Here is a 15,619-nt window from a genome sequence, read left to right on the forward strand (position 1 = left end):
ACGAGAAAACAAGGTCAACACTGGACCGGAGCGGGAACTGAACCCACGCCAATCCACGGGTCCTGACCATACATAAAACATCACAGACAATTCAGGAATGCTCATTGTCATAATTAAAAGCGTAAAAAAAAACATGTATATTGCATGGTATGTGAACGCAACACACAGCACTCTACCACTGGTTAATAATTCACTTTGTAGTTTGTGATTAATTAATCAGCGCGGCCTTGGCACTTTTCTATAAGTCTCTATGAGTGCAATAGTTGTTTAAGTGCCGTCTTTCTGCTGAGATTTAACGTTACCGTTATTTAAATGATGACAAAAGCTTAAAGTCTCGCAGCCGTTGTTGTAAATTCAGTCCGTCCTTTATCAAGTATTCAAGAAGACATTATTTGACTTACTGTTCCCGTCTTGCCTTTATTCCCTTGTGTCACATATCATCTGAGTAATGACGTGTTACTGTGTTATATATCGCTGTTGAGGGAAGTGGTTGGAAATCACCACTTCAGCCTGCGCCGCTGTCTTCAATAAAGTGCACAGCATTCAATGTGGTACGACAACGTTACGATGTTCTCGCAGCCTGAGAGGAGGCGGGTAAATTATCTCACAATCTGACCGAAAACCAACAAATGAAGTCCTGCGATAAACGTTTTATTTCTTATTTTCTCAGCAAAATGGGAGAAAACTTTTCTCAACGAACTGGATGTATTAATTTCACTGTCACAGAGAAGCAAATAGAATAACTGAAGCTGAAATCCAATGACTTGCTTTTATTTATTTATATTTAGGGATGGGACAATACCCCTTTTTTGTGTCAGATCCCGATATCTCAGATATTAGTCGGATACAGTCATCTTAGACCATTTATGACTTTTTTTGGATTGTATCGGATTGTATTGTTCATATTTTTTTTTGTCTGATAACCAATCCAATTATTTTGACCAGTATCAGACCCATACTGATACCAATCAATACCAATCTCTATTTAGATTTAAATCCCAGATGACCCCAGATTTTTGAATTCCTGAACCTAAAGTCCGCTGCTGTCTCACTGTTTCGCTTTACTAGAGCATCTTTTAGGCTTCTGCATTTTATCTGTTAGTGATGGGAATCAGTATTGGTCCGATACCGGTCAAAATCACTGGATCGGATTATTAATCAATTACTAAATGAATCGACAACTATATTGATAATTGATTAATCATGACTAATCATGATTAAAAAAAGATTTCTGATTGTTTCAACTTCTCAAATGTGAATGTGTTTTTTGTTCCATGTAACAAAGAAATCACAAAAAACTGAATGATTTTGGTTTGTGGACACAACAAGACATTCGAGAACATCATCATTTCCACATTTGACAAACACTGACCAACATTTTATGGACCAAGCGATTAATAATCAACAGATGAATCATTTATGAAACTAAATGTTAGTTGCAGCTCTAGATCAGATATCGGACAGACAAAAACATAAAATTGGATGCGCTCTAAAAAGCCTATATATCATATGCTTCACTATGCACAGACTGTAAAAATGTAAATAAAAGAGTTGTGTTTGGGCAGTTTTTTCTTCTTTTGAGGAGAACAATATTTGTTACACAGTTGGAGAATTGTGTCTTTCAGCATAAATGAACTGAAATAACTGTATCAGACTAATATCAGTAGACACTCAAGTTTGTGATATTGGTATCGGAGTCATGTGGAGCTAACAGGCTTAATCAGCATTGTGTGTAAACTCATTTGACAATGGTTTGAAGATGTCGGACATATGTCTATATTTACAAGTGAAGCTCAGCAGCTTTAAATCAGACTGTGATTCCATTTGAGAGCAAAGTCCTGTTTGAAATGTTAACTTTAAACTGAAAACAGCACCTGTTCACACTTCAATAGAAATGTCACCCTCATCTGACCGCTCAATGAAAACACTATGCTGACTCATTGTGAGAAAAAGACGAAAACCACACTGCCTTCTATTTTCACTTCTTTTTGACATACAAGAAAATATGAGAGAAATAATAGAGATAAAAAGGCAGCACCAAAAAAAAGAAGCAAGTTTTTATCAAAGCTTTGGGGCGCATGAGCGACTTCACTGAGCCCGGGGAGAGACGACAGCAATACAAGAGGGCAAATGAGAGAAAGTGATATTCTCAACACCACCAAAGAAAATAAGCACAACAAGCAAAACATCGTTGGACGCGAGTTATAAAATCTGGATGAGGTGCGAGCAGTGAGAACTCCTGACAGCTGGACTCGTGAGATTCTGATGTTGTTATTCTGACCCCTCTCACTCTCAGCGTCAGCATCAGAACAAATTTGACAGACACCACTGGGGAATATTTAGCCTGCACGCCGAGCCAAGCCTCTGACAAATCAGCTGGTTAGGAGCTGTCACAGACCGTGCGCGTGCGTGCGTGTGTGTAAAATTGTGTGTGTTTGTTAGTTTATTCAGCTGGACACTCTCGCCTACAGCACATGGAGACGCTCGGAGAGAGAGAGAGAGTCTCATTAGCTGATTAACGGGACAGAAGACAAAGATGCACAAATGAGTCAATGTGTCTGTGGCGGAGGCCTCGCTGAGTCACAGCTGCCGCTGTCACGGGGTCAAAGTCTGTCGCCCGGCTGTTGTGATATGAGAACTCCTTCATTTGTCAGATGAGAGGAGTCAAAATGCTGACTGTCTGGGCTGTATTTACATCTCTGCTAATTATACAGAGATAGGTATGCAAGGGGGGCGCCGCGCTCACTAATGCTAATTAGTCAACAATCAGTCATCTCTCATAAAACTGCTAAATGAAGTGTTGTTTCAAACGTGCTTGAAGTGGAAACCTTGTTTCTACTATGAGTGGCTTTTTGACTTCCTGTTCCCACGGGTCCTTGAAATCCTTGAAGGTTTGTGAATTTGAAAAACAAATGCAAGAAAGAACTTAAGTTGATGTTTAGGTAAATGTCTCCCCTGTTTGTTTATGACGCCACCTACTGTTTCGTGCCCTGCACTGCTTGATGTACGCTGAACATTGAGTGAGTAACGTGAGGCAAGAGAGAGCAAATGACGATGTGATGCCTGGGAAATAAAAATTCCAAAGAGAAATGACAAAGACTGACTTTGACCAAGATCCCGAGGACAATCAACTTGTCCAGATGCAGAGCAGCTGCAAATCAATAAAAGTGGACATCATGGGGGAAGACACTCTTACAAGTTCCCCTCCCTCCATCTGAAGCTGTGTCAGAACATTCAGTCATTGAATTTGTTGGAATTGGTCCTGGAAAGTCCTTGAAAGGTGTGGGAACCCATCATCTCAAACCAGCCTGGTCGTTCTCCTCTGGTATCAGAGGACAGCCGCTCACTGGATATTTTTTCTCCGTAGACCCTATGTTTGTGTGTGATAATCCCAGTAGATCAGTAAGTGTCAGTATATGTAAAAAGTGGCTTAGCTCAATTTTCTTCCCCAAGTTTGATCTTCAGCAGTTGGTCTTGACCATTATCTACCAGTCTAAATGCCCCGAGTTGTTGCCATTGAGTTGGCTAATTTGATTTAAAGCGTCTAATGTGGTCAATAAATATAAAATAAGAAATAGTCATCTACTGAATGATGGACCATGGACAAAGAAGACATGATGAACAAGTCCTTCAAGTCAAAGACGACACAATTTCAAAAAGAAACTAAGCAGCTCCAAAAGAAATCCTATGTAACTTCAGCGGGCTTTCATGTTTCAACACAGCATGAGCAGCCATTAACATGTCAGGTCAAAAATCTAAGGCAAGTCGTGTCTTCATCCATCATTAATCCTTAACGTTAAAACAAAAGTAACGCGTCTCAACTGTTTAATCTGGCACCGAGTTAGAGCCACACATGCAAAATGTCTTTCCTCTCCAAATAATGTGATCATTAAATTGTTTCCTGGGGTAAATTCACAGAAACACTACTGTAAATATCCTTCTGTGCTCAAATAGCAAAGATACACAGTCACAGAATGAAACTGAGGGTGTTTTTTTTTGAGCATTTAAAGGAGGAGAGGGAGGTGATAGACAACTATTTTTGCATCTTGTGATATTCATCTCATTCCAAATCATTAACGTGTCAACATAAACTTCAACGAAAGCAGGATAAACATGGACATGTTAAAGCCAAACACTTTCATTCTCTCCTTCATCAGCATGTGTTTGTTTTTTTTTGTTTTTTTGTTTTTTTAAAAACACCTTTAGTCATCTATCAAATGTCACTGCAGCTTGACCTGGAAACTGTGGGCAAGAAGAAGCCTCACTGCCTACCAGTAACTAAAATATCAAAGCACAAATGTATCTGTAGTCTTGGCATGCTTCTGCACAAACTCTGTGGATTCTGTGCAGGCAGGGAAATAAGACTTTTTTGAGAATTCAAAGATACACGCAGTGATGGACAAGTAATCCAGTGTGAATCTAGTTCCTTCTCCTGTGAGGACGTTACCACAATTCACCAAGGGTTTCTGAAGGAAACGCTCAGATCAGCACAGAAGATACAGTCAGAACGTGTTTCTCGTCGGATTTAAAAACGATATGTATGAAGACAACGGGTTTAAACCGACGCGCAGGTATAATTAGTCTGTGATTCACCTTCACCAGAACTTCCTCTGCTGCACTCGTGACGAGTCCTGACAGGGCAGGAGATTAGTTAAGAGACTAATCACCGGGTTTCTGATATAAGAAGTCTCTAGTGTGATGTGTGCGTGTCTCAAACTATTTTCCCATACCGTAAGATCCCCTGTGATGGAAATCCATAGCATAGCAGATGCTTTTTTACAACTTTAGCTCTCTTTCTCTTTGAGTTGCCAATCTGTGCATGCGAGTGTTGAGTGTTAACAGACGGGATGAAAGTGAGAAGAGTGCTTGGCATGTAATACAGTGTGTGTGTGCGTTTCCCCTGCTACCTGATCTCCACTGACAGTCTGCATGTTTCATCCACACCAGCTATTCCACCAAGCAGCCTTTGAATCTCTTACACATTAAACCATCACCCCCTTCCTCACATTAACGTTTCCCTGTCATCTGCTGCACGCCGTGTGTATGTGTCAATACAGCGCGTGCTATAGAGTCACGCACAACAATGTCATTAATGAAAGCAGGAAAAAAACGGAAGCTATAGACCTACAGAACTGTAGGGGTGAATGAATGATGAGGACAGGTGAATGTTGAGGACACGTGAATGAATGATGGGGACAGGTGAATGAATGATGAGGACAGGTGAATGTTGAAGACAGTTGAATGATGAAGAGGACAGATGAATGATCAGGACAGGTGAATGATGAGGACAGGTGAATTGGCATTAACTAAGGTCCCTGAGTGAGTGAGAAAGCATTTGTGACCTTTGACCCATGTTGACTGATACATTCTATTGTGTCAGCACTTTCATTTGTAAAGGTTTGCCTTTAATTAAAAACAATTCATGTGAGATGTGTGTCCCCTTGTCCTTTTTGCACAACACAAGAAAGAACACCAACCTTGTTGAAAAAGTAACTAAGTAACTTATAGTTTAATAGAGTACATTTTTAGACCAGTACTTTTGCTTGTACTTTTACCAGAGGTGGAAAGAGAACTGAAATATTCTACTCATGGTAGAATATTTCAGTTCTCTTTCCACCTCTGGTCAGTAGAAATGTACCTAAACTTGCTGAAAGGCTTCAGGTAAGAAGTACTATCCCTGCAATGGAAAAGCAAAAAATCAAGTCGAGTCGAATATAGTGGAAAGACGCCCTCATTCTTCCCCTGCAACTTTGTTTCATCTCCATCTCTGTTACATTGTCTGGTTCCTAACTAGATTGTGTGCATGAAAGCAGTGCAGTCTTTACACAGCTGCAAATGTTCTGTTGTCATGCCAGTACATTGGATTTGAACTGTAGCAGCCTGTGGTTAAATTGCCAACACTTATTGTAGCTTTAAGGGAATTTAGCCAATTTCTACAAACCCCCTAACAACACAATGCAGCAAATGAGGGAGGTTAAAAACATGCAGACGTGGCAAATGAGGGATTTGCTATAGCCATGGAGGCCATTTTGAGACTTTTTATACTATGGCTATAACATAAACTCACTTTTCAGTTGCTCCAAGACAGCATATCTGTGAACTCTGTACACTTCTTTTTTTTTTTTGCTTGATAGGAGCAGCACTGAAGAAAGAGGGTCCTCGTCGCTGCCAACACACACTACAAAGTTCTCCTGGAGAGCCAGAAGCAAACAGCAACTGGACTGAAATAACAGGGAAAGTCAGCACGGCAGGCCTTGCTGATTACATTAAAACACAACACGCAGAGAAAAATAAAAAACTAAAGGCAAGTGCACACTACACGCCGCAGAGACACACTGCTGAGGCATAATAACATAGCTGTACACACACAAACGAAACACACAAGAGCAACGTTTCACACAAAACAACTACCTTTTCAAAAGTAATTTCTATTTTGTATGCACACACACACACACACACACACACACACACACGTACGCAGGTTTGCGCAGCTATTCTTCTTAGGACAGTGCATTGACTTCCATTCATTCCATCTCAAAAAGATATCCCTGACCTTTACCATAACTATTTAGTGCCTAAGATGTAACAAATACAACTATATAACCAGAAAAAGGGCCTTTAAAATAGTGTATTAGCTATTATAAAAGAAGAAAAACTGAAAGTTTAGGTTAGAATAAACACTAGTTGTATAGTTGCATAGTTGTATAGTTGTATCAGGTGTTGCATGTTAAATTTGAAATTTGAACAGTTTGAACACGTTTTCCAACGTGTGGTTATTTTCGAAATGCGTTTAAAATTAAAAGGAACATTTGTGGAAGAATCTCTGTCACTGAGGCTTAACTCCAATTTAGCAAAGTTGGGGGGGGGGTTAAGAGAAAAGTTAAGAGAAAATTGTGGGGAGAATTCGGTGGAGAGTCGACTTTGTTGCAACAAAATAAGGGCAGGGACGGGGAGACTTCCTGGAGGTGATGAAAACCAATAATTCACACATACCTGTGATGTAATGGGCTTTCAGAGAGATTTTCCAGGGCAAAATGACTCGGACTGCCTGGGCCTCTGATAGACACTAGCCGTGAAAGTGCAGTCTTTGAAGGGTGGGGTGGGGGAGGAGGGAGTCATACGGCTGCTTTTGGCTGTGCCCGCTTCATATCTAACCAGCCAGAGAATCGGGGTCAGAACCAAATTACCTCCCAAAGGTTGGAGGAAAGGACGGAGGAGAGTGGGATGAAAAGGAGGAGGAGATGGAGGTGTGGAAGAGATCTTTTATTTGCTAGAGGGGCAGTTCAGTCACAGTGACTTGGTGCAGCAATTGTCTTCTGTAGATGAACACAGAGGTGTGTGTGAGTTGGTGAGAAAGATTAAAGAGGAGATAAAGAGTGATAAACTGCTGGCGGGGAAGTGGCAGTGGTTAACGCCGTCTGATCTCTGCTTCATTTGCTCAAGAGAGTTTAAAAAGCCAATATGATTTTTTTTTACAGCCTGATGTAAATTTTTACGACACCTGGAGAAAGTCACGTGGGATTACGTGTTTTATGAGGAGAAGAGTTCAACTGAACATTCGCTAAACCTGCTGCCCTGAACCAAACACACAGCGACACCTGCAGTGCCGCGCAACCATTTTGATACGTACTGTATTTAATATACTGTTAAAAAAACATGGCGTAAAGCTTAAAGTTAAGCTTTAGTGCAGAGGTCTAAAACATGTGGAACCTCATTTGATTGCACATGGCCCATCACTTAATGTCAAGTTATAATAAGGGCTGAACAATTAATTGAAATTTTATTGAAATTGCAATATTTTTACAATTTTAGATGAAATATTGTCCCGACAGGCTGAAAAAGACATCTTTACTTCTCATCGACCTGCACGAATATCACGCAGCTATCATTTTAAATATGTATCATGTAAAAATCACCATTCCCGCTCATATTGTGGAATCATATCGCATAATGAAGTATTTCTGTATGTATCTTTAAGTTAACAGCACCATTTTGCATCCTAAATGTGAACTTTAAATGGTTCCGTTTCAAAATAAACCCTTTTTATTTTTTACATATTGCAGGAATATTGTGAAGTACATTTAAGCACATATCTCTAAACGGATGCTTTTTCCCAAAAAGTCAGTTTTTCACTGACAAAAAAGGTCCAGCAGTTCCGTAGTTTGATGCTGCTGTATGTGCAAAAACGCTTCCCCAGTCATGTCTGATAGTATTGCTGGACAGAGCCTGTGTTCCAATGAAGGAAGCAGCATCGTTTCTGCACACAAATGCCAAACGGAGCTGTACACGTGTACATTTGTGGTTGACAAAAGGCACAGAGAGGAAATTAAGAGTCAGACAAATAAACTGTGAGCTCACCTTGTTCCCTATGGCTTTCTTGGGGGGGAAGTTGAAGGCGTCCACTTGTGGGAACTTGGCTCTCAGGTGGTTGTGGAGCTCCCTGAACTCAGTGTAGCGTCTGTACACATTCCACTCGTTGTCCAGGATGCGGATATACACCTGAGTAAAGGAAGTTCAGTCATCAAATACTGTATGCAGGGTTTTTTTTTGCTGCATTTATTTGTTTTACAATATGTATGAGATGGGTGAAAGGAACAACCTCCTCTCATCACCGCATACGTGTATTTTCACTTTCATACTGCACCACATTACAGAGAAAGCTTCTGTTGATAGACGTGACTGTGCTGCCACTATTTCCATGCACCATTAACTGCTTCATTCAGACTCAGGGAAAGAGTGGGGAGCAGAGATGGAGGTGTGTGTGTGTGGGGAGTGAGCCTATTACGACAAAGAGAGAACCCAAAAAATAGAAAAGAAGCAGGAGCTGGGTTAAATTTTCACGGTAAAAAAAATATATAGAGAGAGAGAGAATACACAGAGACAAAAGAGAAAATTCAATTTTTTAAAACACCCAACCACAAAAAATAGACTTCATACAGGTGCAGGATAACAAAGACTGATTGAAAAATCTACCAAGTGCACCTCGCTATAACTCCCCCCCCCACACACACACACACACACCAGACTACAATAAAGTAAACAAAAGACTTCAAAACTCAGCCATAATGGTGTATTGTATGTTTCTATTCAAGGAAAAAAAGATTTCATTCAGTCATTACAGTCGAACAACAAACCCCTGAGAAGAAAATCATTTCTGTTCGGGGTCAAACAAGGCCGAGTTTTACCGCGAGCCGCGAGCTCGAGGAATTCTTGTCCTCCGTTAAATGGACATAAGAGTCGAGTGAGTGAAGTGCCAGTGTGGAGCCGAGATTATCGCAAACATGAGAAATGTGGCATTTACAGACGACGGCCATTACATTACAGGGAGACTGACAGCTGAAACTTTGTGAGCTGTCCAACACGTCTCCTCGTTAATTCCGGCATCAGTGGCCGACGCGTCTAGACACTTTTAATGTCATAACAAGATGTGGGGAAAAAATGACAGTTAACGTTATAGTTGAATGAGACGCTCTCATATAAATGCTGTTTCTTTATGCATCTTTTTTCAACTTTATCAGCTGTATAATCACTAAATAGAAACACAGCTCAGCCTCAAGCTCGGTTTAATTTGAGTTTTTAATTCTGGAGGCTTCACAATGGGAGAAAAACAGGACACGCCTCTTTGTGCATGTAAAAATAATAATCCCAGGTCCTTCCTTGAGATTAATCTAGTGACAAATGTATCAACCTAAGTAGGAACAATGGCTATCGTCCAATATAACATATTTTGAATGATGAGAGTTTGATGAAATATGCATAGATGTCTTGATTTAGTTTGAGGAGTTTTCAGATGTTTCAAAACATCTGCTTTTTCTACAAGTGGCAGCAGCACCAGAGCAAAGGCCAGACTCTGGGAAGTGACATGATGGAAGCAGACAAGAGCATTAATGGACTGGAGACTAGTTACCTCAGCACTTTTTACATCTGACCTGTGGAAGCTCATCTAAATTTATTTTTTGCAAGTTAAGAGGAAAGGTTTGTGTGTGTGTGTGTGTGTGCTGACTAAACGAGCCGTAGTGAATGCCTCCTTCAGGACTCAAAGTTTACTTCATAAGAAACTAAGATGTTTAGTTAAAAAAGAAAAGAAAGAGATTCCATCTTTTAATAAAGCACACAAAATGTAAGTAAATCAGTCAATGTCACTGGTTTGGCATCTAAAACTAAAAGTAAGTGAATTGAACATAACTTAAATTAGTATTTCATTATTCACAAACGTCTGGAAAAGAATTATCATGCTTCCCAGATTCACTGCGTTAATACAGGCACGTTAAAGCTAATGTCAAGGCCAGAATAAGCAATTACTGATATGTGTGGAGCCTTTAACTATAAGTTAAGGCTCTAGCCATATAATGTATTCCATATATTATTGTTCAACTGGGGAAAGCAAAGCCTGTGCTTTTAAATATTCAGTGATTGATTAAAGGTGCATTCACACCAGCTCCTTCTTTATCAAACCATGGCTCTATGCTCGGAAAGTGCGGTTTGTTTGGGGGTCGTCTGGTCCACCGAAAAACTTAGGCCAAAGGCAGGAAGCGGACTACAAAGCAGGGCATTGTGGGTAAACACAACCAAAACGTTCCTTTAATGTGAATTTATTCTCGTTTCTTTTGCTCCACATGACAAAGAAATCATTCAAACCCAATCACATTTCCAGGTGGGACAAACACTGATCGACATCTTGGAACGTTTTCTTAATCGAGAAAATAAACAACAGATTAACTGATTAAGAAAATAATAGTTAGTGGACTACTAGGAGTGAAAACGACCTGAATTTCACTGCTAATACTTGGCCCGAAATGCACCTTGAGCCAATTATAATGAATAAATTGCATCATATTTATTGTAATCCACAATGAACCCACAACACCTGCTTCAAGGACCCAGGCGTAGTCTGTATGTAGTGCGTGTTATTCGAGCCACATGTCATCTCCTGGGTCAAAATACGCATTAAAGGCTGCATTAGTGAGAGTGTGACGACGAAATCGGTCCCGTAATGTCTGTAGTTTCTCACACATTAAATGGCTCCCCGTGTACGGCAGTATCAGCACAGCGAGGTTAATCCACTTTACACCGTTTCATTGGCACACTTATTTATGGCAACACATTAGCCTCTGCACACACACACTTCTGACTAACAGCAAACACTCCTCCTTCTATCTCTGACAAAAACTTGAAGCATCCTTAAATATTTAAGCACTAACCTTTGTATATAAAGGTTTTTATGGGCTTTTTACTTGAGCAGTAAAATAACGCTGTAAATATATATATATAGAGATATATATATATATATATATATATATATATATATACAGATATACATATATGTATATCTATGTATATATATGTGTATATATATACAGATATACATATATATGTATATATATATACATATATATATATACATATATACATATAGCATTATTTTACTGCTCAAGAGCCTCAGCAGCATCAGTTTTATTCTTTGTGTTGGAACTACAGTATGTGAACTGTGTTGTCCCTATTTAAATAAAATTGAATTCTATTCTGTCAAACAAAGGAACAAGAGTCTGAAATCATGTCTCAAAGGCACCTTGTGGAAAACTGTGGCCTGATTTAGGCTGTTGTCAGAACCTGGAAACATCTCAGGGAGAAAGTATGACAATAATAATAATATGACCCAACTGACTCAATGTAAAGTGAATCCATCTGTGTGAAATAAAATGCTAAGAAAGTGGCATGACTTTTCTTTGACACTGCACTTCAGGTGCTAACACCACATTCAGCTTCAAGCCACAAATTGCAGTGAATTGAAAGGCCAAGGGAAAAAAAAGATTTCTCCGTCTGTGATATAAGACATCATTAGAGAAAAACAACAAAAAATGGTAAAAACGTGCTCACTGTCTTCAGTCTCTGAGGAGCTGTCTAACACTGGCTTGTTTACTGCTGACATTTTGGATGACATTCCCTAATCAAATTCAATTTCTGATTTGCTCTAGAAAGATGCCGTCTATATTTGACACTGGGATAAAAAATAAAAAACAGAAAAACAATTGGCCCACAAATGCAGGATACACAACAATAATAATAATAAAAGATTTAAAGATGATAGGTCTCTCCAGCGTCTAATAAATATGCCATGAATCTGAGTTGGGCACGGTTTGTCGCCGAGGTCACTCCCAGTGCTCGGAGCCCAACATGTAATCACTGTTATGCTGATGGATTGTGCGCGTGCACTTCCCACCATTTAAGGTTAAATATCCCAGACATTGCACGAATGCTAGGGGCCAAAATGGCTCCTGGCACTTGTTTTTCCTTCTTGTTTTTCTTATATCAGTGGCTTTCCAGTCATTTTTGAGGGAGTTAACATGTATAAAAACTCTGGAAACTTGGCATGGAGGTTGTGTGTGGTGAAAATGCAATATTGTCATAGTGCTAGTTGCACCAGGGCTCTATAGTGCCCCACCTAAGGCGAAATGTGGATGGAGCACGCCAAAATTAAGTTGCACCAAATTTCACGAAACTTGGTGGGAACTTGTTACAGCCCAAGACGAACAAAAAAGTACATAGGAACCATGGCCTCAACTCAGCGGGAAGTCGGCCATTTCGAATTTCACATCCATCTTGGTGATATTCATGCTTTCTAAATGAACAAACTAGTCTGAGTGCGTTTATCGTACCAGTGCAACCATTTATACTAGACACATCAAAGACAAAAAGTTAGCGAAAGGTTCTGTGGCTTCAAAGGGGTGTGGCCAACTCAAGAGACCAACCCTAAACACATTTACGGACACAAACTTGACCCAACAGGACTCATGCCTTGAACCAGGGCTCTATAGCGCCCTCCCCCTAGGGCGAAACATGGATGGAGTTGAGGTCCAGGGAACTGCTGTGCTACCTGACTGTCATGAAATGTAATGTTCAAGGATTGAAGCATCCAAGTCCCACCCCCAACCAATCACGTCTCACTTTCAGACAGCTGTTGTCATAGAAAGGTCAAGAGCGAGCCATTACGCAGCCTGTGTGGACAGCTGTATTAATTCATTATAACAGTGTCAGTGTTTTTGGCTGACGCACATGAGAAATGAAGTATGACTGGATCCAAAACCTTGTGTAATGCTTCACGTTCATGACTCTTCACACCCTCCCTCAAACTTGTGGAATATAAACTTGAAGAAAAGGTAAACATCTGAATTTAACATTCTGACCTTGCCAAGTCTGAATGTTGTAGTATTTTGTAGGCGGCTTTTAAATACTTACTCTAGAGTGTCCTCATTTTCTAAGCCTCTTAAACAGGTCATAATTCTTTTTCAATATTTAAAAATAGAACTTTGATGCGAGTAACTGTTGTGTGTGCTGTGTGCTTGACTGACTCCTATAGATCAGAGGTGACATTTAAGGCGAATCAACGTAGGATTTCAACGTTCAATTAATGTCTCCAAGATTATTGCGTTATTTTGATGATACATCGGCTTATGGACAATATTAGACGTCCTGCTTCAGAGTTCACCCGTCCATCACAGGACCCCCACTTTTAGTTGAGGATGAAGGCAGAACATTTATTTGGCTCTCATGAAGATATAAGTGTATTTATGTGCTATAGCTACACTGAGTGGTAATTTTATTTCACTGACTGATGTCAAATAGCAGTTATCAAATGATATCATCTATGCATGGATGGTGACACCGCTAACAAAAGCTTTGCCCTGTGTTTTCTCAGCCTGGTTGGATGTAAAATAGGCCAACGTGTACTTTCATTTATTAAAATCCCCATTAGCACATGGGATGATGCATGACTCAAAGTGTGTAATTGTGTGTGTGTGTCTGTGAAGGAAGGGGGAGAACCTGGAGAAAATGGAACTCTACTTGAAGTGTAAAAGTAACAGCCACAGCACGACTGCTTCCTGAGGAGAAAAGTCCTTCCACACCGAGAGGAAACTCCAGAAATTAAAGATCTGAGGAACCTGCGAACGTATAATTGGAGAATTCTCTTTGTTTGACATCATACTGGATCTGTAGCCCGGGGCTGTTCCAACAAGCAGGTGGAAATGGGACTCGTGGATGATAATGATCGGATGATAATCATGTATCTCTCTCGCTGCTGCATCTCTTTGAGGAGACTCTGATCTGTTGTTTCCACATCTGACAGCCAGGCTAACTGTGGTAAAAACAGTGTGTGAAACCCATTTCCAGCACCACAGGAGCCCCACACTGAGAGCCCTCTTGCTCACTTCACAGTTGGAAGACCACACCACTGCCAGGAACACACAGAAAATAGCTGTCTATGTTTTTTCTCTCTCTCTCTCTTTTTAATAAATGTATTATATCATCAAAAAACAACAACACCCAATGAATAAAACACCATCTGCTGCTCAAGTGTTCTAACTAATTCCACCTATCTTCTGGTTAACTGATATGTAACAACATGCCTTCGTGTTGAAGGTTGATTAGAGCAGAACGAAGTAGGAAAGAAACAACAGGATGTAGAGAAATCACTTAGCGAGTGCAAACCAGTGCCAAGTTCTCCACAGTGTCGGTACGCTTTCCCATCTCACCTAGGTTAACAATTCTTTCTTTCAAACGAATCCCAAATCCAGAGCCCTGTCTGGATCACCAGCAGAATCTAATTAATTTCTTCCTTGCTCAACATGACAGCAACAGTAATCAGTTTTCATTGGCTGGTGATGTATGTAATTTCTGCTGCAAGGGGGTCCCTCCATCAAAACAATAACAGAAGGCCTAGTTTGATGATGTCATAAAGCAGAATCGTGGGACGAGTTGTCCATGGAGAGCTTCAGCGGTTGACTGCGCCGATAAAAAACTGGCAATGAATAGTTAAGATCCACGAGTGACAAATGTGCTGAATAAAATTAAAAAGCAAAAGACAACACACTGGCTAACTAATAGCAGTAAAAACACTAGAGGCAACAGTGGAGAGAAAAAAACAAGAAGAAAACTTCAGACTCAAAGATGTGTGGCCATCTGCCCAGACAGGTTGGGGTGAAAGGAAAAATGGGGGATAGAGGAGAGAAAGGGGGAAGAGAAAGGACAAAAGGGAGGTGAGGTAGAGAAAGGAGAGGGAGACAAGAGGATGTAAATGATAGTATAAAAATGTATTTTTGCACATATAATGCTGTGTAATACACAAGATAGTCATAGGAGAGTCTAGATGTGTGTCTGCTGCATATAATGTTGCCTATTTTCAGTCAAGTCAATGGTCATTTTACAATAACGGCAAAAAATAAAGCAGAAAAATAATTAAAAGGCGACCAAAATGATATACCCTCTTACTCTGAATATACAGTAAATACAAAATTCTAAGGATTTAAAGAATGTTAGGGGAGATGTGTTGGAGGAAAGAACATTATTCTTGTTATTTTTAATGCAGAAATTATATATTTATATTATAATATTATAATATATATATTTTAAGTCATGAAACTTTAGATCTGAGATGCAAAGAAATAGTCACTTAAAAAGGAGGAAAACCTGAGAAAAGAAGAAGAAACAAGACAAAAACAATGCAAAGAGAAAGACATATAGACAGATAGAGAGGCTGATTACTACCTTGACTGCAGTGAAGGTGTTTATTTTAGAGCTCTGCTGTTCCTGAAATCCTGCAGAATTACACACTTTGCAGTGC

The 15,619-nt window shown here is 39.9% G+C and overlaps 1 protein-coding gene across 2 annotated transcripts in view; it reads right to left on the minus strand.

Annotated features, from left to right (window-relative positions):
- snx29 (sorting nexin 29) overlaps positions 1-15,619 on the minus strand; it is a 123,194-nt gene that overhangs the window by 16,473 nt on the left and 91,102 nt on the right. For both annotated transcript variants that reach the window (XM_044013408.1, XM_044013407.1), the window contains exon 19: positions 8,359-8,499. In XM_044013408.1, the coding sequence (XP_043869343.1) occupies positions 8,359-8,499 (141 nt within the window). The remainder of the gene's footprint in view (positions 1-8,358; positions 8,500-15,619) is intronic.

The sequence above is a fragment of the Solea senegalensis genome, linkage group LG18 (genome assembly GCF_019176455.1).
Source record: "Solea senegalensis isolate Sse05_10M linkage group LG18, IFAPA_SoseM_1, whole genome shotgun sequence".
In the NCBI taxonomy this organism is placed as follows: Eukaryota; Metazoa; Chordata; class Actinopteri; order Pleuronectiformes; family Soleidae; genus Solea; species Solea senegalensis.